Genomic DNA, 26,674 nt, shown 5'->3' with positions numbered 1-26,674 from the left:
AAAACAAACTCCATACACAATTAAGGCACCGATCAGTCACTTTCACCAGAAACAGACCAGTGATCTGTATTTATTCACACTTCCTGGTCAAAAGCAGGTACACACTGTAATTGAAAAAGAAGCATTCAACGCCAGGAGTAAAGTAAGATATATAGCAGTGAGAATGTCTCACAAGTCACAATGGCTCGATGACCCATTTTAAAGCAAGTTGTTCCACTACAAATAAAGGTATTCAGACTTATTAATTTCGAAATACTATTGTTTAATTAAAAATAATAACACGTTGATATCTACATAGCTGTTTCACTACAGAAAAGAAAGCGACAGTCAACCCTTTCATGGACATCATGCACGACCTAGCCGTGACACAGCTAGTCCAAAGCCAGCGATAGGCGCTCGCCCCACCTCTCTTTTGTTCTTTGCTTTCATATGCTGCTCTTTTTGTTTAATTATCCATGTCCGCATTCTTGCTGTTTGTTGTCAATCTGTTGAAGTTCTAAGAAACACAAGAGTGAGAAACGAAGTCTGTCGCTGTCAGCCATGTCCGCTAGTCCAATTTTGATTGGTTGTAATTGTGCGCATGCGCACGGGAGAGAAATTCCGCGATCAAGTTCGATGCAACGTGGGTCGTTGTGTCTGATCAGCCGGGCGGTGCTGGGTGAGCGCAAACCAGCAGTGCAGCGAATCCGTGTCCTTTCCAAACACCTGACTTATTCTAACACAATGTCGTACTCCACCGTAGAACGAGGACAGCCCAACACCCTTGATTACCGGGTGTTCTTTCGTAAGTACGATTTTATTTTTGAACTTTCACCCCTTGACTTGGGATGTCAGCTCAAGAGTACGCGGGTACACACGCTTTCGTTTATGTGTTGCATGTTTTGTTTGTTTGTATCTTTAACGTGCATAGAGTTATTTATTTTCCTCCTGTAACGAATGCTGGTGCCCATGCCTGTTAGAGCATGAATTGTAAGTGTGTTACTATCTGAAGCTCTTGTATGGCCACGAACTTCATTGATTCAAGCGAAGTGACACCATTCTAAAGTTTATTGAATACACTGGCAAACCCTTGCAATGCAAACACAGCAAAAAATGTTAAGTTTACATTTTTCTCAGGTAACTCAAGTGACTACCAGGATGACAGACTTGAAAAGTCTGGTGGAAGAACTGACATATGAAGTGCTTTTACCGGGCTTGTTTATCATCATTAAACCAGTAGAAAGGCTTAGATGATTTGATATCAGTTCTTAAATGATACTTTGTTTAGGTACATTCATACTCGACACAACAGCAGCGTTAACAAAATATAGAACAAAATAAATAGAGTTGTCAAAATTAGTGAGTCAGTGTATGTATCAAGTATAAAGTAATACATCAAGATAAAAAGAAAACAACTCGAGATAGGATGGTTCATACATTATGCACTGTATAGGTGTGTAGCTTTATAAAAAGTAATCACTTGGTTGCTTGAGCTGTTAAGAGCGTTAGATTGCGTAACCAGAGGCGTTTATTGTAGCTGATAAGATAAGACTATTTGTTTTAAGTATTACATGGTGTAAAAATGGGGCATGGGGGATAAACCCTTTGACAGTACAAGAAAGTGCATGATTTCTTACTTTGCCAAGCAGATTAAACTGAAGCTCTTTGTGGTTTATTTTAATCTTAATTCATAAATATTCTTTAATAAATTTATATTAAAATTAAATAAAACTATAAATAGCTTGAAACAATTGTTAAAATTGAATTTTTATTTAAATTGCATGTTTATGAATTATATTATTTTAGTTATTTGAAATTGTATGAAACAGTTTAGGAGAAAGGTTCAAATGTGTTTTAACGAAAAATGTAAAATAAAAACCCTTAGGGTGGAAAGGTGAAGAAGCATAGTATATAATGAAGCCTTTGTAACCAGGCATAATATGTTACAAATATAGTAACAAATTTATTTGCAGACAGCATATGTAAGACTGTACAATCTTTAGCACACACAGAACTTTGAGACATTCTTTACATCTATTAATTCAGTCATTCATTGTTATTTCTTATTTATTTTAGTTATTCATAGCACTAACGTTGCAAGTCTCCATTTGGTTCAGAAGGGATCTCTTTCATTTAAACGTTCTCACCTTAAGTTACGCATGGGTTCAAATGGACCTCAGTCACTCTTTTGTACATTTCATGGTATCACACCATACAGCAAATTCAAGAGTGAAGCATATTTACTACAGTACTTTGTAGTCCTCACAACAAGTACTTGTTCAGAACTTTACTAAATGGGGTAGAGGTCAACTGCAAAAATTTGGCAAATCAACATTTTCAAACAAATCTTGTAACAGGATCACCACAAGGGAAATTGATATCTCCATTCCATGACATTCCTCTGTATGCTAACCAAGAGAAAAACATTTTCAACATGGTGGTCGAGATTCCACGATGGAGTAATGCAAAGATGGAGGTAAGCAAGCAAAATATAGGCACGTCAGTAAGCATCTAATAATAACATTGGTGTGACCCATAGTGTTCCTTGCAGAATTGTATCTTGCATAAGAATGTCGTCATTGTCATAAGATGAGCATGCTCTCTAGCATGATAAGTTATCTTAAATAACTGAAATTCTGTTAGGAATCATTCCAAGAATCGTGGTACAAGAGCAGATGTGCTCTACACCCTAAAAAATATTGCATGTGCTGTCATGTTAATGAGGACAATATTAGTAAGTGGTCAAAAGGAAAGCTATTGAATTAAGAGCTCAAAATCTTTGCTTAAAGTCTTCTGTATTTCCCTAAAGTTACAACAAGCAGGAAAGCTGACAAAAAAGACAGTTTGTTTTGGTGGTGCATGCGGCTGATGCAATGTTTATATGCAAACACACCTGTAGACACATTCATTCTTAAATGCACAGTTTTATAGATCTGTTACAGCATTTCCTGATTGTATACACAGCATTGTGAGGAAGTTTCATAGATCTATGGGAGACCTTTGTGAAAAACTGTTAAAAACATCTGATGTTGCCAAGTGGCTTTTTTGTTTCAAAAGCAAGACAAAAGGCACGCACTAAGATGCTGACTCAGCAGGCAAAGTAAAGCCTGGATGATCATCACAGGAAGAGGGGCCTGGCACACAGCTGTGGGCCTCAGGGGGGAGCATGTTTGTGGGGATCAGTTGGTGGCCTGCCTGTCTCTGGTCATTTTGATGTGACAGATTGTCACAAGCTCACTCAGCATGTTGACTTGTTTGATCATCCTTTCTTGAGAGGCTATTGATTTCACTGTTTCTACAGTTTTTATAATCATAATGACGTTGGTCATCTTTTTCTGCTTTAGCAGTTAATGATGAGACATGTACCTTTATTCGGGAGCTTTACAGACATGATGCCACTGTCCAAAATGAAACTTTTCTGTGCTTTATGGCCTTTATTTTTGTATCGTTGTCTTAGATTCTGATATGAGAAATTTTGAATTGTATGGGATAGTCTTCTGTGATTAATGGTGTGCAGATTGATTTTATTTAATTGAAGTGTCAAAGATAATTGCTCATGTACAAGTTTAATGTTGATATGTCTTCGGCATAAGCTTCTGTCTGTATAGTTGTCATTCACTCATGCCAGTATTGCAGTATTGATCCTATGATATCCATTACTAGTGGACCTAATTAATGTACTTATGTTGCAGCTGTAGCCATTAGGCCATACTACTGTTCTAGTTGTGTCCTCAGTCCTGAGAGTTAACCAATTACAAGTATTAATAACAGTATTGTTGGCAACTATCAAAATTAGTACATTCACATAACTGCTAAGACTACTATTACTGCAGGGCTTAGTTTTAACACTTCTGAAAACTCAAATCATAGTTTTTATATGAGAAAAAACATTGAAATAGCTTGCATAATACTTAAAACTGACAAGCATTCTCAGTTCCTTCCCTACTACATTGAATCAGCATTTTAAAGCAAGTGTAAACAATAAAAATTAATTTTAGATGGTGGTAATGTAGTTTCAGATAATGCCAATGATCAGGTTGGTATTTTTTGTTTTGAAAAATACACTTGTCTAGGAGGGGATTGGTTGTGTGTCATGTACTGAAAAAAAGAGTTTTCAAAATATTCTTGCATTATACAAAAATGTTGCATTTTAATGTGCAATGTCCTTGTAAATTGTTTGGAATTGGGTTTTTTTGTTTTTTTATTATTATTATTGAGAACCACATCAGATTTACAATACTTCACAATGTACAAAGAAAATTCTCACATTTTCTAGTTATGCATCCAGACCAGCATAATGACTCTGAATGCTATCTTATTCAACCCTCTGGCAGCCAGCATGTGTGAGTTTTTCATACAGTATTGTAGGGCTGCTTGAGCGTGCCATGTGGTGAACACACGGGCTCTAGTCTGAAGGGGGTTCAAGCCCAGTGACAGGCAGTTATGAAATAAATGAAAGCTTACAGAATTGTTTTAAAACAGATGCAGACAGATATTTTCTTTCCTTGAACAACCATCACACATTCACTAATAAGCTACAGCTTTATCTGTGTAGGCTTTAGTGTATGTTCAGAGCCAGTCCCTGGTGACAATTTGTAAATATGTCCAATAGTGACTAGAATTACCATAGGCCTGTGCTTAAGATAATATTTATTTAGTGTCACATCCCATCCTAATGATCAAGCTCATGGTTCTTTAAAAATATTAATAATTTTAACAATAATAATAATGATCATGATATAGAGAAATTGAAGAAACCAGTCAAGATTTGCTGGGGTGGATCAATAAGTTTCTCCAACAGTGCTGTGCACATTTTTATTGATTTTTTCCCAACTGACAAGCAAAAGCTCTTATAGTCATTTATGCCATTGTAAATTGTGTGGCACTGTTGATGCATATCTGTGGGTATTATAGTATATATTTTTAGGATTGAACAGGCATAAATAATTGTATGCTTATTTGTGAATGTGAACTTGCAAGAGTGCACATTTTCAATGTGTGCTGAAATCACAAAATCACAAATTTTAATTTCTCTGCTTGTTTGTGTGTATACTTAATATTTTATACCAGACAGTTAAGACTGCTACAGTGGAAGATGATCTTTTTTGCATTGGGAAAAATACCTTAGCGAAATTTTTTTGTGGAGGAGGTAAAAGATGCCGGAAGTTCTTACTTTTGATAGTGTGTAAGTAACTGGCAACATTATTGTGGTCACTATCCTGAAGACTGACAGTTTAAACCAACATCTTGACTTTTTTTTTTAACTGGGGGGCAGGGGAAACCTGTATCTCTTAATTCCTTCTCTCTATTTTTTTTCTTTTTTAGTCAAAGTTTGGTGACCAACAACCACAGTTTAATATTCCAGATTAACAAGGAAGAGAAACTAAATCCCATCAAGCAAGATGTCAAGAGCGGCCGGTTGCGCTATGTCAAAAACATTTTCCCTCACCATGGATACATCTGGAACTATGGTGCATTACCACAGGTAAATAGGCTATATATAATTTAAAAATTTTTAATTCTGTCATCTCTTTTCTTGTTGATGATAGATCTCATAAGAAATTTTAATCCTTACTTATGTATTTTTGGTAGAAATCCACTAATTGGAAATATCTAATTTTGCTTTTCAGACTTGGGAGAATCCAAAAGAAAAATTTCCTGAGACTGGTACAGCTGGAGACAATGATCCCTTGGATGTTTGTGAAATTGGTCACAAGGTGGTTATGTAGAAGCTAGTTCCTGACTACTACTAGTTTAATGCTGTTTAATATTATCATGCTCAGGCAGGCACTGTGTTTATTTTAGTGTGGGCACTGAGTTTGCAATAGTCCATGTTTTGACGTTCACAACATTTTGTAACTTGTCATGACCCTGACCGGCAGAAAAACTTGTACTGAAAGGATGATGAAATCTGTGCAGATACAAGAGCGGGGATCAGTCATTCAGGTGAAGGTGTTGGGAACTCTGCTGCTTATTGATGAGGGTATGTGTGAGCTATTGCAAACCTTTGCAGGATTTAATAAGGTTTTTGTAATTTTTTTTTTTTTCTATGTTTGAACAATATTGAATTTACTTACCAATCCCTCGGATTATTATGGGTAAAATATGAAAGGAAAGTTTTAGTATAATGGGATGCTGTGATCCTTTCCCCAATGATCTTAAAACAATAACAGAGAAAATATCTATTTAATTTTTGTGAGTTTTAAAAAAAAATGTTTTAAGCATTACAAGTGCATTTTATGTTACTTTCCAATGGTTATTTGCAGGTGAAACAGACTGGAAAATAATTGCCATTGATGTCAGTGATCCATTGGCCAGCAAACTGAATGGTGAGAATCTGCAGTTGTCTGTGTGTGTGAAAGAGGCTCAGAAAGCTATATCTCATTCAAGACAAATATAACTTCAACCAATTAGGAAAGAGATTAAAAGAAAACTACAACGCATATTCTGTGAGCATTAAGTATTTTGGTTGGATTTTTTTAAAAGATTAATTTGCTTAAATGTGTTTGTGAGTAGATCAGTTGAAAGCAGACAAAAAAATTTTCAGGAAAAGTAGAAGAATGTGGGTCATGGGCCAAAATATTTTTGACCTCCAACTATTGTTAGGAACTATTCATTATAAATTATTAAGACAGAGATGTTAAAAGATAGTTTTGTATTTTACTTTGTTTTTCTTCAGTAATATTTGTATTAAACACAGTATTAGAGGGAATCTGCAATACTATAAATTTGTACTTGGCGTTCCTGCTCTAAAAACAAACCTTTATAAGTACAAGGGGAATAATTCAATTTTTTAAAAAACCCTTAATCGGTTGTCAGGAGTTGCGTCCCTTGGGCAAGTTAATCTTTAGGCCTGTGTAAGCCAGCTATAGTGACCTATCTTTTGCCCTGAAAATTGTTTCTTGCCAATAAGGTGCTGCCCACCGAAAGTGTACATTAGTTTCTAAGCATGATGGAACTGAAAAAGTAATTTGAGGGCTTAAAAGCTGTAAGTGTTTGTGAAGTATTTCATAAATGGGGAACAGGACAAACGCATTATGGTTTAAAAGTGCAAGGTCTGCAGAATACTATTCCTTAGTGTTTTATCATCATAGAGGCTGTTGAGATTAGTAGCACTGTGTCTGTAAATCTTTTATCTGATTTCCAGTAATCTTCTATGTCTAGCTTCATTATGGTTTGGGGAGATTTTGGTATGGATTTTTCTCTATTTTTTTCGTTCTTTTTCTTTTTAATCTTTATGTTGGGTTTTTTTTCATTTTGGTTTTGCAAACAAATCTTAGATAATCTGGTATGGGCTTTCTGTTTTCAGACATAAACGATGTTCATCAACACATGCCAGGATTTTTGAGGGTAAAGCACTGTACAACTCTGTTTATTTGGGGTTTTGTTGTGTGTGTAAGCCATGGTACCTTCATGCTCTTAGGGCTATTTTCTTTATTATTAATTAAGCCATATTAAGCCATATTTTTGGTGCAGTTGTCACATCTTTTTTTGACTGAAGTTTTCTCAGTGGAATTATTTTAAAAGAAAGGTTTCTAGTCATAGGTGATTGTGCATGTTTGTACATTTTGTATCAGCTTGTTATAAGTCTAAATTATATGTATATTATATGTGATTCTGTTGTAAAAATTGCTTTCAGTAACATTTGTGATTAAATTTGATGCAATCCCATATAACAAACCTAATAACCAGAACGTATCTCATGCAACTTAAAGCAGAGCAACAACATATTTTTAGTTACTGTGCAGCAAAACAATGTTACTCTCTCCCTTTCGTTATCTACCACTATTGAGTCCTTTAAATGTAAACTGAAAACATCTTTTCCTTAAGAATTATTCTTAACAACAGTTCACAGTCCTTTTTCATGCACACCCCCTTCACCCCACCCCCCCATTTTAGCTTATTGTTACTTCCCTGCTTGTCTTCCTTTTTGCAGAATGACGATACTTTCAGTCCTTGTTACTTGGATCCTCTTTCCATTTTTTTTATATTTGTCTTTTATTCGTCATCAGTACTGTTTTGTTTATCATTCTTTCCTTCGTGTGTTGTTTGCTTGTTCTTCAGTTCCTCATACATTGCCCATTTCTCATCCTTGTTCTTAAGCACTAAGAGCATGCTCCTTAGGAATGCGAGTATGCGGTATATAAATTTTGCATTTTGCATTATGAAAATGTAGGAATGGACAGGCTGCTTTAATAGCAAGCTCACAGTTGTGCTTTGACAGCTTTTGGCACACTTTTTTATGTGTGTATCTGAGTTTGAGAGTACATTTCTAAGTGCTTTCGTATGAGTATATTAAAAAAAAAAAAGCGCATTTGAACGGCAAAGAGACCAGCTTGATGCAAGAGGAATACCAAGCATTTGTAATATTTGCATTAATTTTCTGCATAACATCATTCCAGTAAATTTAACCACTTTCTTTATGGATATTGTTGATATTGATAGTTACACCAACCTCTTGCCATCTTGCTCATGTTGGAATGTTACAGGAATAGTGATACCCTAGCACAGATGTTAGTAATAGTTGAACTTCATGAGATTTTTGTATGTTTAATATAACATCTGATGCTCACATGCTCATGTTGTAGGCTACATATGAATGGTTTCGTTACTACAAGAAACCTGACGGTAAGCCGGAAAACACCGTCCACTGGAATGGTGAATGCAAGGGAAGGGTAAGTACTTAATTGCGCTTTTATCTGAATTAAAAAAACACAATATGGATTTGATTTTTTTTCTGGTGACATTTTTGTTTTGTGTATAGAATTCTAATGAATAAAACCCTAACTGCAAGTAAAATTTTGTTTGTTTATGGTGTTCCACATTATTTGTTTTACTTCTTGAGTTTAAGATTTTTTTAATGTGCTTTGAGGTCTAACAGATAAATGATGTAAACTGTGGCTGTAAAAAGTCAATTTAACACTGGTTATTCTTAGGACTTTGCATTGGAGATTGTGGAAGATGCCAACAAACAGTGGCATCGGCTGGTGTCCAATTCTCGTGAAGCTAGTGGGGGATCGATCTCATGGTAAGTTTCCACTATAGGCTAAGCTAAAGAATAGAGGAAATGGGGGAAGAATGTGGGGTCAAATAATGGTGTCTGTGCCAGTAGTCTTCTTAGTTGCTTGGATCAATCTAAAATGGCAGGCCAAGGGTTGGGTGCATGGACGTCGCATTCCTGAAATGTGACAATAGCACATCAGATGCCTACAGTGGGTGCTGGACTCAGATCTTCCAGGTCGTGCTCTTTCTGTTCTGTTCACACCTCTTGCATTCCAGTTGCACAGAAAAGCATGAATAGTCTGTAGTGCTAACCTGTGGGCAGCAGTGAGTGATAGAAACTGTGTCAAGCTCATTATTATTATTAATGATTTGTCTACAAATACCTCTCCTTGATAGGAGAAGCTTATTGTGTTTGAACAACAAAATATATATACACATACACACACACTCTCTCAAACATCTTTCCATCCAATAAAGACTTTTTAAAATAGTCTGCAGTATCTGAAGGTCATATATCCTGCAATGTCACAAAGACTTGCTTTTTACAATGTGCTCAAGCCATCATATTCCATCTTCACTGGTCTCAAAATTAGGCTGAGGTTAATCCACATGTATTTTAAGCCTAAAAACTGCTATTTTCAAGGTTTCGAAATGACAGCACTATATATATTTTTTTTTATCTAACTCGGATATTGACATTATTTCATCTACAACTTTCACTCATGTAGAGTATAAGGATTTCCATGTGCAGTTCACTGTCTACCAATCCTGAAACTGTGCACAAAGTGGAGATTTATTGTGGTTTATTTCAGTGCTAATACCACTCTCTCGGGATCCTCAGACACCATCAGAGAAGAAGAAGCTGAAACCACTGTGAACCAGGTGAGATAAACGCTTGCATTTTTAGCCTTCTTCTATAGTTGCAAAGTAGCACATAAGAGATTTTTTTTTAAATCACTTTGTCTCAAATATTTACTGTAATTTTTAAAGGTTTTTTTTTTTTTTGGCTGCTGCTTAACATCTCTTTGATATTTGCATTTTGAAATTTATTTGCAGAAGCCTGCATTAGGTCCAGCAGCACCTGTAGATCAGGAAGGTATGTTTGTGCTTTTGTTTTTTGTAAGCTTGATGCTGCTTCATGAGGGTTTTGCTTTTGTGCTCTCTCATCACCTGCCCCCTCCCCCACAAAAAAAAAATTGTTTTCTACTGTTAGGCTTTATCAAACAGTGTTTAATCATATAAATATTGTAGAGTATGCTAGATGCCTAAAGACTTTTGCTTGTCTTTCTGAAATAATGCTTGTATTTTTTTGTAACTGATTTTATAGATCCGTTTGAAAGTGAAGTTATTGTGTGTTGTACCAACAGTTGCAGGCGACAGAAAGGGGTGTTAAAACATTTATCACAGGGAGATAATTTATATCTAAAAATTTGCACTGCGCTGTAATCTTTCTTTGGAAGTCAGGTAGACTGTCATGGGAATAACATGTTTTGACATTACTTTTTTTTAATTCAGCAGATATTTCCCCACCTTTTTTGACTCTAAATTTTTTTTTTCAGTGAACCAATGGTATTATGTTATACCATCACAGTGAGGAGGAAGAGCCAATTTGCTACAAGCCAAATTAACACAAGAAAATCCCTAGAAAGCTTTGGACCACTGCCAAAAAGGCACTTCTTCATGTTGTGAACGCAAAGCTAGCATATTGCTAGGCTAACCATCGACTAATTTCTTATTGCTTTGTGAGACATCAGAGATTAGATAAGCAACTCCTGATGCCTAGCTTTCAAATTTATCTGGCTGATCCTAAAGAGATGACGCTTGACTAGTAAATAAGGCTAGTGGATCGAGGTGTGGTTAATGAGCTTTGATATTAGTGACAGCTCAGTAGAATTGGGTTAGAGACACAACCCTAGTCTTATCGGCATCAAATAAATAAAAAAATTAAATAATTTAAAAAAACATGCTAAGTCGGTGGTTTTTCAGCATTCAGAAGCTTTATCCTCCTAAAATAACAGCAGATTTCTTATTTGTAGTTGTGAAAAAAGTGTGTAGCCATATCTTTCCTTCCTAAATGCTTGCTTTTCTCAGGAAAGAAAATATTTTTTCTGAATATGAATTTATACTGTCTTGAGAGCCTATACAAATGTTTTGTTTAAATGGTATGTATTTTGACATGTTTCTTAGCTTGTTTTTATGCTGCAAACCAGCTTGATAATTACCGGTATAACAAAGGAATGAAAGTTTGTATAGTGGGAAGAGGAATCTGAAATCGGTTTACAGCTGTTTAAAAACTGTAGATTGCAGAAACTTTGAGTCTTTCTCCCTGTCCACTCCCACCCCCCAAAAAAAAAAACTTTCGGGCTTTTTTTTTTTTGGCAATACATCCATTGCAGAGTTGTGACTTCTTTTCTTTTGTTACAATTTAGCTAAAGAAATAATAGAAAATGTATTAAGTGCAAGTATTAGGGAAAATGATAGTTCCATTCCCAACCCCCCAAAAACCTCAGGTGGCACTGGTTTCCCAGCAATGGTGTCATCATCACTAGTGGGTGAGCAGGTGCTATAGTAATCACATGTCACAGTTTAGATAGGTAGAGCCTGAATCAAGACTTGTTACAAATGTTGTGCATTGGAATGTCAGCTGTCACAGACTGAGGTCACAACAAACTGGGAATCAAGAAAATGGTTGTGTAATCTTTCTTTGTGGGAGTGAGAAAACTGATTTGCTTTATGGCACTTTTTCCCTGCTGTCAAGCGAAGTGTGGTCCATATCCCTATAGGATCACTTCAGTGTGGCTATCCGTGATGTACCAGCATACCAAGCATATGCACAGGGAGTCTATATTAAAATATTATATAGGTGGTTTTTCTCATGGGTTTGAATAAAAATGGGAACAATTTATCAGATAAGATCTGTGTGGGCAAGAGTTTTCTTGCACTAAAGACTTTGTGAGCCATGATCGACATGCAGCAAACATTAACAGTTCTATTGCAATTTTGCATGTTGGGCTTGCAGAGAATTAATTTAGGGAGGGGGTGTTATTTGTTGCCTAAATATATGGCTATAAAAGAGATTTTTAGATTAAAAAGAAAATGTTTTGTTGCATTTACAATTTAAGGCCAAACATACAGTTTTAGCATGAAAGAATGTTTTGATGCAGAGGGAGGAGCACACACCATGCCAGCTATCCTTGCAGTCATGCTTTGTTAATTGCCTCCATTTGGTCCAGCAGGTACCTTCACCTCCCTCCCCCAGGTCAAACATTCTTTCCTGCCACAGAGAAACTGCCTTCAAAGATAATCTGAATGTTGATGTGTCACCAACAAAGGTGGAAAAAAATTCAATAGTATCCTTACCATTGGATGACTGAAGCGCTGAACAATACACACATCCAAACACAAGACCTAAATAAATCATAATGCAATTATTCAATAGTCAACTCAATCGTTTTATTACTGTTATTAGACAGCAAATTATAAATACACGATTTTTGAGAACAAAAGAGGGAATTATGATAATGAAACACAGCCAGTGTTTACAAGCCAATGTAGATACCCGCTTATCAAGAGTCAACAGACGAGAGACAAAATTGTACAGCAATGCATTAGCAAAGTCTGGTGACTGCACTTCGTGGGACTTTTAAGTGATGGCAATCATGAATATGTGCATCCAGGTTTAACTGTCTTAACTGTACCTCAGTAACATGGTACTGTGTAATAGTTTTCATGTGAATGTGGCGAAAGGGAGGAGGGGCGTAGAAATGATCCTTTTTAATCATCCCAGCTCTGTAGGAACGATCAGCTAGCTAGTCAGTTATGTAGTGCATGTGTACGGGCTTATCTACAACAGGTGTACTTTGGCACTTGTGTTCTTTACAACCGGACATAGCAGCCAGACGGACAGTAACTTGAAATCATTTGTTAAGATCACATCTCTCTGCTCATTTCTTTTCAGTTTTGTTTACTGGTATCCTTTACTGATACAGTTATAAAGATTGTACATGAAAAAACAGTATCCTTTGTGGATACGCAAACATTATCTGTGATTGTCATTAGTTAATAAAACAATGAATATAACTAAAAGTGAGGGACAGAGATACTGAAATTTTTGTTTTAGACTGGTTCCACAATATATTAACATATCCCTACTTCATTTTCTTTACTGACTTTTTAAACAGACATTTAAGTCTTTCAGAGGAATTCTGAAAAAAAAAAAAAAGCTTGCAAACCTAGACCTAAGGAATCAACTTGCTGAGAGTTTAGACAAATAACACAAGGGAAATATTATCAAAAGGAGAATGTAAAATTATTAAAGGCACATACACAAATTAAGAAGCAAGTATTGTATGTCTGACAATGAAAGCTAATTAAAATAAAGGCACAGCTATTAGGAATTGACATCCCTGTTCAGTTTGCTTAAGGAATACAAGAAGCTTGCCATAAGCTGACGTCATGAAATTACTCCCTATGAAACATCTAGCAAGGCTAGCTTCATAGTCATCATGACCTTATAAATCTATCATCCAGCAGTGACACAACAGTAAAGAGTGGATCCTGTTATGTCAATGATTTTGCATCACAAACTAATGTTCACAATTCATAAACGCAACTTGTTAGTTTTTACCCATTTAAGGTCCCAAATGGCATGCCAATCCATTCTTTAACCACTCATGGGCCTTGAGCTAAGTCTACCTCAGATATAGCTATGGCAGGAAAGCATGGTTTACTAAAAAAGAAAACAGAATTTGGAAATCGGGCTGCCATCTGTGGTCTATTCCAAGGGCTATGTGGACACCAGGTCATCAGCTGACCAACAAGACCAGCCTCTGTTAGCACCTACAAGACCCTGCTCTTCAGACCCTAGAAAATGCCCCCAAAAGATTGTTCTCCCTAAATCTGTGGGGTTATTTGGGATAGGAAAGTGCAGCTTCAAATAGTAACTCATCACAGCAAATGTATCTTCTTCATTAAGAAGCCATATCCTGAGTTATGAAACAAAATTGGGTTACGTGCACATAAGATTCCTAAGAGGACACCAGTGTATTACACCTGGGTCACCAGAAAATGATTCAGTCATCACCTAACACTATTTTAAAATAAAAATAAGTGTCTTATTTCCCCATTATCTTCAACTTTTAACTCATACCTGCTTTGGAATAAAAAGCTAAGGTATGACAAAAGACCCTGATAAACATGGATAAACTGTTCCCTGGTAGTGCTCATGTTCCCTATTCCTCCTGGGAATTTGATAGCTCTTGCATAGTTTTTGAAACCAACAATTTTCTTGTTAACAAAATCTCTTCCACATTTACACCTGTTGTATTTCAAATGAAGAGTTTATATAATGCTGTTTGAAAAGCTCTACATTAGAAAGTGCTTACATCTCTGATAATGCTGTTTGATTGGCAGCAAGACCCACAACAATGATTTGAGGTGTTTAACAGACATCCCCCAACCTTTTTTTTTTTAAAAGAAAACCATACCAATATAGAGCAACTTGTCCATGTCTGCTTAAACTTTTTTTTAAATAAAAAAAACATGACATTTACTTCTTAAGATTTGGCCACTGTGAACAGATCACAATTTTATGCCAGTGTAGTGATTAACATAGATATGACCTACCTGGAAAAATAATAATGAGAAAGAATGGACCAAGGAACTCAACTGTATGGGGTAATGTGGAATACCTTGTACCTACACACTGTGTTGTGGCTGCCAAAAATGTCACTTCATTTTCTCAGCCATGACTGCACTCACTCTTCCCCCTCTCAATGACACCTGCTCTCTCTCTCTCTCTCATACACAAAGCTAATGAAATATGTGACATGTTTCTGTCTATGCCATTATTATAAACAAAAAGTTACCTTTTTACATAAATGTTTTTCAACATGTCTTCTATTGGTGTGTAAAACTTGTACATAAGAGAATGAATTGTACAAAGACAATATTTGTCAAGAATGCTTTCTGTCAGAACCACATACAGCGCTATATCCAACCATAAAGCTTTTAACAATAAACCAAACTGACGGCAATACAGAATTAACACCACTATTTACAGACAGACATGCCTTAGGATCCATCGCTGTGTATTTTCCCCACATTTCACAAACTGTATGTAAACAGGAGTCCATAAAGTCCACAGCCACATACCTACTGTCTTCCATTCCACTATCACACTCCACCGACTGCATGTTCTTTTCATTCTAAAATCCCCAAGGATGAAGATGATGATGACAATTAATGGTCACTTTAACAGTTATGTTGCAAACTAGCATGGATGCTTATGCTGAGAGCATCCCCCGTTTAGATGATCAAAAGACTTGAACACATACAATAATTGCAATAAGCATCAACACCCTCTTTGCAGATGTCAGATTCTCCAGTAGTCATGAAAATCCAAAGAACTGCTGCCAACTGAAAGAATTTTCCAGAGAAAGCGTCAGAAGGCAACTTGCCATCATGTCAGACCTATGATGGGACATTGCCTCCCTTGACTTCATTGCACAGTTTGGAAGAACTTGATTCCTACAAGTGGAAAGAACATGTGGGAAATATCCTGTCGCTGAAGGGAACAGACCAAGTAATCTGCTTGCTATTTCTTTTAATCCCTTCCCTCTACCTTCTCATAGTGTCCAATGTCAGCAATCTTGCAGACTCCCCACTCCCCTTTTTTAAATTTTTTTTTACATGTGACTTGCCCCAAAAAGCAACACAACCCCTATTCCAAAACAATCCCTGCACCCTACAAGCAGTACAACACAGCATTCTCAAGGTCATGGGTACAAATGCTGACACAGGAAGGGCTTCTAGCTCAAGGCATACATCTCATATACAGCTTTTTATACACAGAGCACCATACAAAAAAGTGGTTAAAACAATTTACAAGCCTAGAAAAGATTCTGCAACATACCTGAAGCTTGCATTGTAAACCAAAACAAAACTGAAGGATGTCATCTCATGGGACTTAGTTTAACAGCATTAAAGAGAATGGTCAAACAACTGGGAATATGCACAAGCACAGCAAGCTGCAACCTTGTCTTCTCACAAATGGCTCTCCTCTGCTTCAAAAGAGGCCTGTAAGTTCAGAGTACCATTTTTGGTTTGGCCATAAGTGGTTTTAATTCCAAGAATATGTTAATCTGTCTCAGTTTGGAGAAAACATTTCATCTGCCAAAAATCTGTTTTAATTAATCAAGATATTTTCATCAACACGATGAAGCTTTACTTCACAATTGTGTTAGTATCTTCCATTTTATATTTTTCTGGACACATTCAAAATCACCTTTTGTGGAGACAATAAACCTTCTAAAGCAAGCTGAGACTAATTCAAATTTCTTTGTACATAAGACATCTTGCCTTCATTTTAATAGACTTCACATAAGAGATGCAATACAGACATGATGTTTGACCATTTCTGAAATGTAGTTGTAACAGAGTCTCAACAATTCCTGGCATGCATAGGAAGCCACCATTCAGTCTGCTAAGAGATCAAGGCTACAATTAGCAATACAAACAATTCTTATACTAAGCTTTACCAGAGAGAGAAAATGCCAGTCTAGAGAGATGAGCAAATTACTGGGCTATTTTACTTGCAATGCATGTTTCCTACCAAATAAATATCAACACCTTATTTTTTTCCTAAATAAAAAAAATATGGGTTACAAAAAAAGAATACTGCTAAAATATTTGTAGCATTAAGGTTCAGCAACTTCTCTGCCACAAGTACAGCAATGACAACTTTCAAGCACTATTTCAACAACCCCCTAAAGTCTGCCTCTCTCCCTGCTCACAAAATATGAGTATAGAACAGCATCTGATTTTATCAATTTGTCTACATTTGTTACAGATCTCACCTTGTCATGTGCTCTATGAGAAACGTAGGGCCAAAACCAGGTAATCACAGATTAGATGTGACTTCTAGAAAAATCCCAGTGACAAAGATAATCATGGATAGCAGAGTGCTTCTTAATTCCTGTTGTCATAATTGCTGTAAATTTTAACATAAGTAGTTTGCAATTTTCTAACTCCTGAAATCTCCTAATTTTCAACATAACATCTGCCGCCAGTCCTTTTAAAAGTAATAACCATGTTAATGAAATATTTCATCTTCTCCAAACTTATCAATCACAAGCAATGCATATTTAGTATTTCTTGTCAATATTTTTTCATAGTTAATACTAATATTATAATTGCTTGTAAATCTAAAAAGTAAATAACTCATAATAACTAAAAACCTTTTACACTGACATATTTATAATGCAAACACATAATTTTTCATAAATTCTTTGGAAATAAAAATAATCTGCATCTGTTCCAGAAGAGGTGGGATAAAAGTTTTCCAGATGGGGTGGGATAGAGGCTATCTTGTTTTGTTTTGTTTTGGTGTTAGCTGAGTTTTGAATCCTTTTAAACTTCTGCAAGTGGGTTACAAGCGTCAATCTGCAACTGCCTACATAAAAACATTTTGAAATTAGAAAAATCTCTCAGGACTTTGTTATAAAGATTCCTCCCTTCACAATGCTACTAAATGCTATTTGCTCCTCCTGTGTTATGTTTCCAATAAAGATTTTGGCAGCTAAAAGCTGGGGTACAAAGGACAATTTTTTTTCTCAGTGCTTTTATTACTTTGCGTAGGCAAGAAAATTCAAGGTTTTCTTGGCACCAACAAATTTGACTCCACAACAGATAATGAAGCATATGAATGAAAAAGTCTTCTACTCTTCTATGACAGTCTTCTCAATGAAACAGCTCACTGCAGCAGAGTTATAAGCCTTTTGTTGATCTACTGAAAGGGGGATACACTATACATCTACCAATGAATTTATCAGTAGACTAGCTTTGTTAATTCCTTATCCCAAGCTGTTGCTAGCTTAATTTAAAAGAGCATGTCATGACCTGGTATGTTGATAACAGTGATGTAGAACCCACATAAAGAAACAGAAATGCTCTCTTTCCCGGTCCCTTCTACAAATATCATTGCTTTCTATTAGCCAGTGGCTCAAAATACTGGTTACAGACTTATATAATGAAAAGGTTTGGCTAAGCTGAATGCTTCTCCCCATTTTGACGTCTAGCCAACAAAAAGCCAGGAAGGGAGGAGGAAGCTTTTCCCAACCTAGTATGTGCAGCACCAGCTGACTCCTTTCAAGAAAGATGAGTGAAGTCATCAACACAAATCTGATTTCCACAGATAACTCATTAGGTAAGAAAGTCACAGGGAAGGCTGGGTCTGTGCACTGTTCTCTCCCCTTCTGTCCTAAATTTTCGGTCCTGGCCGTTCAAGCTTTCACCACAAAAATGCAGTGGATTTACTGAGGAATGTTGCCATTCTCCCACTGAAAATACACAGAGGCACCGAAACACTGCAGAGGTCAGGGTTGAACCTGTGGCTCCTGCTGACTATTCCAGTGAACCATTCAAGTAGAAAACACTCCTCAGAAGTTTTAGTGTTTCTGTCACAGTGAACATTCTGGATCCCCAAGAAAGAGAGAAGGCAATGTCTGCCAGCTGAATGTTTGCTCTCCCAACGTTGTTAAAACTATTCACAAGCAGACTCGGCACCCAGAACTTGCTGTCTCTAGCAATCACACACACCTGAGACGCGCAGGGCCAGCAAGCCATTCCAGCAGAGGGGATCACGCAGTCAAGGTCAAGGTGAAAGAAGTCTGCACACAGCCAGCGAAGGCTGCTGTATTATGCCATCAGAAACCTTTCAAGTATTTTAAGCGCATTTTTCTTGCCATAGGTGTGCTACTAGGTAGCCACTAGGTTAGGTGAAGACCGAGAGATGGGAGATGCACATTCTGCCTTGATGGGTGCAGTCGTTAATGCTGCCTTGACCACAGGCTCCAAGGGCTGAAGAGAGTGCTGAGTGGTGGACAACTTATGAACACCTGATGCAGCAGCGGATGAAGAAGAAAAACCAATCAGCCCTGCATTCAACTGAACTTTGGGATCAAGTTCATCATCCATGTTTTCACTGATGAGAGGCGAGAGAGGAGAGTGGTGGTCGGTGTACGACGTCCGGTGGTCAGGTCGTGGACTGTCCAGATCAAGATTAGAGTCTGTGTCACAGCCTGAGCGCTGGGAACTCAAGCGCGAAGACTCATCATCACAGTCCTCGCCATCTGTGCTCATCCCATTCTCTCCATGCTCATATCGAATACACTTCTTCTTTCGCCTGCAAACAAGAGAGGGATCAAAATAAATATGTTTGCCACTTCACAATCCAAAATCACTGCAAACGTCACAGGAGAACTTTATTGAATACTATAAATACTTTGTTCTCAGGTAGTTATGATTATATTCACTTCCAACATAACTTGTGTCTAGTCAGGAGCTTTCAAAGACTGGCAACACAGGTCATTTGCCATGTATTACATCAAAGACTGCTATAGTAGACTGTTCATGCTGAATAAGCTTCATGTTTCACAGTTCTTAACAAGTACAAACTGATGTATTATTTAGAAGGAAACTATTCACACTCCATCTATTATCTATACAGAAAAATTGGAATACATGTCTACACATCAAAACCGATTTTAAAGATCAAGAAACTTATTTTTCTGCTTCATAATCACTTATAATAATATTGTATCTCACTTCCTTAATATATTGTGGTTTTTAGCCAAATTTCATTTGATCCTTCTAACAATGGTCATTTAACAGGACTTTATTTTAACTTTGTATAACATTGCTGTCAAAGCACTCTTCAATTACCATGAGGATTAGCAAATGACCTTTTCAATTAATAAATTAAAACTATCCATAGCAACTGTCTTAATGGAACTGGTCTTCTTCGGATAAAATAAGTGCAGGCTATTTTTTATTTTTAAATACAACCTTTATTTTCTGATACATTTCTGTAAGTAGTTCAGATCAGTGTTACTGCACTTTGTTACTGTTTTGGGTTTTAGTTTCTCGTGTGTATAATGTCAAGGGAAAAGCTTATGAGGTCAGAGCTCCTACATCACTGCACACATACAAAAGTTGGAAGCAGAAAAATTATAATGGCGATAAACTTTGTAAAAAATTCAGGCAATAAACATTTTTCTTCTGTAGTATCAGCAGACACAATTGAAAGCATCTTCTATGTTTGTATGCTCAATAAAGTTTCTTCCCTTAATTTCTCTATGAGCTGTGTCAATTCTAAATGTGCTGGTTCTATGCTAGCAATCTTGCAGCAATGTCCTCGAATGACTACCAAATAAATGAAACTCATATACTAAAGATCCATACAATAGTTAAAAGAATGACACTAGCTTACATACACACAACTTCATGACACTAACAAGTGCTCCAAGCAAGGGAGTAATTACATGGTTTGAGGGAAGAGGATGTGGTGATGCATGGTGCAGCAAAACACAGACAAAGAAACAATATAGCTTTCAATCTACAACACAAACAACAAGCAATACATAATCAGTACAGTATAGCTCTCAATCAACAATACAGAATCAGTACAATACAGTATAGCTCTCAATCTACAACCACAAATCAACACCCGTCACATCACCACACTCAGCAAATATAAGATTTACTTATGTTTTAGCTTCAAAGCTACATTAAACCGCATCTTCCCTGCTAGCACAGGAGTTCATTAAAAAATTACTTGTCTTACCTGTTAACAGGCAGACCTTTTAAGCCCAAAATGACTAGTCCTCACAGATAAGCCTTTCATTAAAATATCCTGTTTAACAGTATTGCTAAAATGATAGGGGGACAATTTATTACCTCAACCTAATGTAGATCAGACAAAATGTACTAGTTCCCAAAAATCAGGTATGTTGATTTGTGCACTCATGAGTGTGCAAGTGTGCATCTATGAGCATCTTGTTTGGTTCTAGCTTTATAACTGCCAGGCAACTCTCTGCAGCTCTTGTATTGCATTATGGACATTATTTTACTGGTGTTAAAAACAGCCACACTTTCATTCATGTACACAAAGCATGCTCCAATCTTTGTATACTGTTGTACACAGACTACACCAAGGAGTATGGACTCAACATGCATTACCTTAAGGACTTCTAAGCTAATTTCTAAAAGCACCACAAGAATCTATTAAGCTCCCCGTATATACACTCCTCAAAAATATTCAAAAGCAAGGGAAAGCAAAAATGATCTAAAAAGAACATAATTTTGAGCCATCAAGACATCAGTCTTCCGATCAGAACCCAAAAACTAACAAATAAAAATAACAAAAGTGATTTTTAAGAAGAAAGAAAATAAACAGCAGGAGAGAATTAGAAAGAAAAAGGTATTTTTCGTGCTGAACGTTTTGCCTATATCTGCAGGTGTAGGGTCTAAAAACAGGGAGGTCATCTTGGTGGAAAGAAGAGAAAGAAGTAACCTTAATAGGCATTTAACCTGTTAAGCAGATCATATCTTGTTTTGTGCATTTTTCACAGCTACTCCTAAATTTTAATGCTGGTGGAAGGTAGCCAACAATGACCTTCTCATGGATATATATCAGCACCCTTTGACTAAAGTGCTTTGCTTTGCATGGTTACATGCCACTGTCCTTCAAAATGGTTCTGTGCTTCATTCACTTAACTTAAAACTTATTTCAAACCTCCCCTTGCAACAATTTCTCTGTATTCCTATTGATTTATTATCTCTTGATCTCCTGTTGCTATGCGTCTTTACTTTATTTCTCCTTTTTCCCCCTACTAGGTAAACCTTATCCACACTGCAATTAATAAAAATATCTTGTATCTTAAATGCAAAATACATACATGTAGTGAACAGAATGGTAGAAATGACACATAAATGTCAAGGTCAGGAGGGAGAATAAACACTTCACCAGACCAAGTCCACCACAAGGTGTTCAGCCAGCCTCAAGGAGCATGCTAAACCTGAGCCTGCCAAGCAGATATCTCTACAACAGGTGAGCACTTTCTTACAACCACATGTTAGCAACATCTCAACTAGCAATGCAGCAAGCAAGCTTATAAAAAGGCACACTTGCTGGATTTGGAATACAGGGCACACAAAGTGAACGACAACAGCCAGGCAAAGCTGTGAGGACAACAGTTTGCACAACGCAATAAAGAGGGAAGATAGAGCTGCTGACAAATGTTTGGAAAAGAGGCACAGAACTCTTTATTTTAAAAAGGCAGCTATAAAAAATGGCACAGGCTTATTAATGAAGTGAGAGGTGCTTTGTCCTATGCAATGCAGCTTGATGGCCAAATAAAAAGAACATTTTAGATGGTAGGAAATCCCCGCAATATAAACCCTGCTACGGAGACTGTAATTAAAAAATAAACAAAAAAGGAGCTCATGTTGGGAGTATTTTTTTGTGGGGGTAGGAGATGTAAGGAGACCACTATGCCTAGCACTTATGACAGAAGTTTAAGAAATTAAGAACAAAGACACTGCCTATTGTATGATAATTATGAGAAATATATTGAAATTGTAAACAAAACAAAAAAAAAAAACATTAGACAGCAGCAGTTTTAGTACCTAACCCAAAGCTTTGAAAGCCCGCATTAAGGAAGAATGACTGAAATGATTGAAACACGATTTACACTCACAAGAATCTCTTTTGGTCTTTTGTGGCTTTGAAGAGGTCTATTACTATATATATATGAGGCACTGGAGGCCTCTGTGTACAGTGTATAAAGCTCTGAAGGTCTTCATGTATTATGCATGAGGTTTCAAAGATGTCATGTGTGATGCTCAAAGGATCTGTGCCAGGACACATGAAGCATGCAAAGCTTAAGGAAATATTATAATCCCCATAAAGTATCAGCATACCATCACTTAATTCGTAATTGGTGCACAAAATGGTAACTCTTTTGTAATCTGTTCCTCTATGAAAACAACCACTTTTGTATATAAATCACAAATTCAGCATTCAGAGCAACATTACCTCTTATAAACAACTCTATGCAGCCATTGTGACCAACAAAATCAGTAATATCACCCGATAACCATCCTGAACAAAATCTAGAAGGATGTGGATGTTTTTAGGGAAGTATTATGTAGTAAGGCACCTGTAGTAGTTTAAGCTGGCAGGCGGACCAAATCACAGGTTCAGTCCCTGCAGGTCTTATTGTGACTATCATAGAGACAGATGGGTATCCTCACAAGATCCTCACGACACAGAATTTTAAATAATAGAAAGACTGGACTGTATACAAGTGTGCGAAAGGTTTGGTATAACGTCTAAACCAATATGGCTTATGATGCTTGTCTCCAAGCTATATTGTTCAATTAGAACATATGGTAAACATGTCCCTTGCAGCTTACAGCATGTTGTAAGGTAGCAGAACACTAGGAAAAGCCTAGCCTATATTGTAGTTATTTGTGGTTTCTTACATCTAGATAAATAACAAATTATCAGCCAAAAAGATTGTAAGCCTTTATTGCTTGCTAACCTGACAACAAACACTAAAAGCAGTAAAGTAACAAACACTAAACAGTGCTCCTTTGCAAACATTCACAGACAAAATTTAATGTTAAAAGAATGTTTTTGGTCACAACATAGTGTCTAAATAAATATGAATGCTGTGAAAGCAGCAGAAAAATATATCCAGTCTGACACCCTTCACCAGTATAAGAATGACACTTGTCACAAAGTACTCTCCTAAACTTTGCCAACCTCCACCATCGAGGAAAAAACCCTGTCATGTTCATGTTCATACTTTCTGGCCTGTAACTAGAGCACCTTCCCATGTTCAAATTGCCCACTGGGCCAAATAAAATTGATCACTGTTATGGCCACACCAAAAGTGTGACAGCTATCTGACATTTCTTCTGAATGAGATGGTGCCTCCATGGGCTTGACTAGAAGTGCTAGATAGAAAGGTCTTGCCTTCATTCCCACCCTCCACTCTAACTCACAAAGAGTCATGACCAGGTCTCCTTTGTGCCTATTCAGACTGTCATTCTAGTTCTTCTTTAGAAGGGATAAAAGGAACTTCCAAAGAAATACAACTATGTTTTTTCGTACACTTTTAGTACTCCTTTCGCTTAAATCCCATACACACCATCAAAATAGGTATGTTCCTTACTGACCCATTCATAACTCTTTCCTTAAGCTATGTTGTCAATTTCTATATTTCTCATGAGTGATCCTTTCCCTCCACTTCTATTTACTTCTGAACATGTTGATAAAATAAATAACTGAATGTACATAAAGAGTGAACAGAGAAGGGTGGAAAAACAATATGCTTGCAGAGTTCAAAACAAAGCATGCCTGATTGCAGTATGATACACAAGCCAGCAGGCATCTAAAAGTCTGTACAAATAAGGTATATAGACAACCATACAGTAGTACATCCAGAAATCAGTTCAAGCAAAAGCAGAAGGCAACCCATCCAGCGACAAAAATGAACATGTATAGGTGAATACATCACTAAGACAGCTTAGTACACAAGTAAACACCCAAGCGAAAGGTTTTTGTTGTTTGTACATAAACAGCACGCAGGGCTAGGAAGAAAATGCGATAAAGACTGGCTGACAACAAAGATGACCCTGAAACAAGGGGTGGAAATGGGAAGAGCAATACTGGTGGCAGGGTGGGAAGGCATGTTGGGTAGTACCAGCAACTATTCTGATCCCTGCCCAGGTAACAGCATGCAAAGCCACGCCTGTCCACACTGATACTGCAAGCGTTAGCCATTCAGCATGCTCCAGAAGGTTCCGGCAAGAATACCTTACTATTTTATGTCCGTCGTGTTTTGCGTTTCTAATTCAGCAGTTGACTGATCACACTTTTCATGCAGAGATCTGAAACGAGACAAGACGGCCATTGCAGAAAAGTTCGGAGGAGAAAAAAATACTGAACACAGCTGTCACTCAGAAGGCAAAGGTTACGGTCTGGGTTTGGGGCATAACTCCAAAAACAATGGGAACGCACGCCCAAGGCATCCCTGGGTAACAGCCTATGCCCGCCTGTAAATAAATGAGAAAAAAGTCTGAAAGTAAGAGAAAGCTGAGTGAGGATACACGTCTAGATTGCTGGCACTGCATGAGATCTCCGTCACCTCCATTTATGAAATGCTGAGATACACGTTCATGCAGTATAAGTGTAGCAGTTCCCAGATAACTCCAAGTATCTTGTGATTTCTCACCTGGGAACACCTAGGCAGTTTGGTGGTCTGTTGGAACCAGACTGCTGTGTGGCTGACCCTGCACGACTTTTCTGCATTAGCCACACTGCTGTCTTTAGACAGTCAGCTATTAAAAAATAATAAAAGAAAAGAAAAAAGAAAAAAATTTCGGGTGGGCATGGGCAGAGGGACAGGGCACAGGGCAGCGCTGGGCAGGGCAAAGCAGGCCATAGGACAGAGCAGTCTTACCTGCAAGGTTTGCACCACTGGGACTGCTGGTCCAAGCCATAGCGTGCACGACACTTCTTTGCATTTGGACATTCTGCAAGACACAGGGCTTTCTCAGGTGCAAGCCTACGCAGACCTTTCAACTGCTTTCAACAGCATGAACATTTGAAGATATAAACAATTTACAGTAAAATTTGCTTTTGGCTTTCAATATAGCTTGCAATACTGATTCTGAAACCAGAATTACAATCCGTGAACAAAACAAAAAAAAAAACCACACACAAAATTTTGCAATCCAATGACAGTGACCAAACGCAATACCTGAAGAGGCACCTTTGTTCTCCTGAGGTGTGACTTGTTCCTTTTTCCGCTTTTTCTTTTTATTGTGTGCTGCGTAGTTGTCTCGAGCTGACCAACCAGGATACAGTTGCATGTGTAAATCCTTCTCCTTGCGAGCCATCTCATAATATTTGGCCTGTTCTGACCTGTCTAGTGCGTGCCACTGCAAAACAGCATCACAAGAATTCAATAAAAAATATGCACAGTGCAGTGTTCTTAGCAGTTGTGTGTAGTCTCCTGCCAGATGCATAAGGTGGCAAGTCCATCCACATGGTCTTGCATCTCTCTCACTTGAATACCCTACAGTCAAACTGCCTGTAGTTTGAAGGTCTCATTTTGGTCCATTTTTTTACCTCGAGTGTTTTCTATCCAGGTTACAATCCACAACCATTTGATTGTATATTGGTTATGTTATTGTACCTTTTCCCTACAGAATGAAGAACAGTTCAAATGGTGCAAAGCCCACCTATTTTTTATGCTTTTATATCAATTACTGTCTTTGCCTTCAGTCATGATTGTTTGGTCACCCATCTGCTAAACTCCTTATGACAATCATCATATCTGTGTGAAACTATAAAATCATATGAAGTTTAATGAGATTTTTTTTTCTTTAACAATTATAAGATCTAATAATCATTTTCATCAAAATTGTACGCGATGGAGACAAATTTACAGAGAGAGTGCAAGAGATCAATGCAATGCTGTATTTCAGTGTACAAGTTTATTCTTAAATGTTTTTCCAGTGTGTATTTTTTGTCCAAAAACTATTCATTTTCTTGCTACCATTTGCATTTACAGGAAAGCTTTGTTTGAAAATATTGATAAACATCAGCCATGAATGGTTAGGCCCAGATGTCCAATAAGTCTTGTACATTAGGAATATGTACTGACAATGATAATGATAACATGGTAAAGCTTTTTAGGTACACTTACGAATACGTACTGACAGTGAAATGTTTTTATATTTTTAAATTTTTTTATATAAAATATATTTTATTATACGTCTATTCTGCAGATGAAAGATCCAAAACATAAATAGAAGAGGAAGTGGATCTTTCTTTAAC

At 37.0% G+C, this 26,674-nt stretch overlaps 2 protein-coding genes across 4 annotated transcripts in view; one reads left to right on the top strand and one right to left on the bottom strand.

The window, feature by feature from the left end:
- Window positions 1-575: 575 nt before the first annotated feature.
- On the top strand, window positions 576-11,848 carry LOC112563104 (inorganic pyrophosphatase-like). Its single transcript, XM_025237254.1, has 12 exons — window positions 576-784; window positions 2,337-2,455; window positions 5,345-5,464; window positions 5,610-5,696; window positions 5,899-5,962; window positions 6,246-6,308; window positions 7,289-7,329; window positions 8,568-8,654; window positions 8,916-9,007; window positions 9,795-9,864; window positions 10,039-10,078; window positions 10,542-11,848. Exons 1-12 carry the CDS (start codon window positions 616-618, stop codon window positions 10,574-10,576), a joined length of 987 nt encoding a protein of 328 aa, XP_025093039.1. The 5' UTR covers window positions 576-615; the 3' UTR covers window positions 10,577-11,848.
- A 565-nt stretch (window positions 11,849-12,413) lies between these two features.
- LOC112561450 (protein pangolin, isoforms A/H/I/S-like) overlaps window positions 12,414-26,674 on the bottom strand; it is a 63,839-nt gene continuing 49,578 nt past the window's right edge. For all 3 annotated transcript variants that reach the window (XM_025235202.1, XM_025234351.1, XM_025236006.1), the window contains 3 exons: window positions 25,593-25,773; window positions 25,293-25,365; window positions 12,414-19,165 (listed from right to left, as the gene is read on the bottom strand). In XM_025235202.1, the coding sequence (XP_025090987.1) occupies window positions 18,739-19,165; window positions 25,293-25,365; window positions 25,593-25,773 (681 nt within the window). In that variant the 3' untranslated portion in view covers window positions 12,414-18,738. The remainder of the gene's footprint in view (window positions 19,166-25,292; window positions 25,366-25,592; window positions 25,774-26,674) is intronic.

The sequence above is a fragment of the Pomacea canaliculata genome, linkage group LG1, assembly GCF_003073045.1.
Source record: "Pomacea canaliculata isolate SZHN2017 linkage group LG1, ASM307304v1, whole genome shotgun sequence".
Classification (NCBI taxonomy): Eukaryota; Metazoa; Mollusca; class Gastropoda; order Architaenioglossa; family Ampullariidae; genus Pomacea; species Pomacea canaliculata.
The sequence above is the reverse complement of the archived record's forward strand: the minus strand, read 5'-3'. Positions and strand labels throughout refer to the sequence as shown.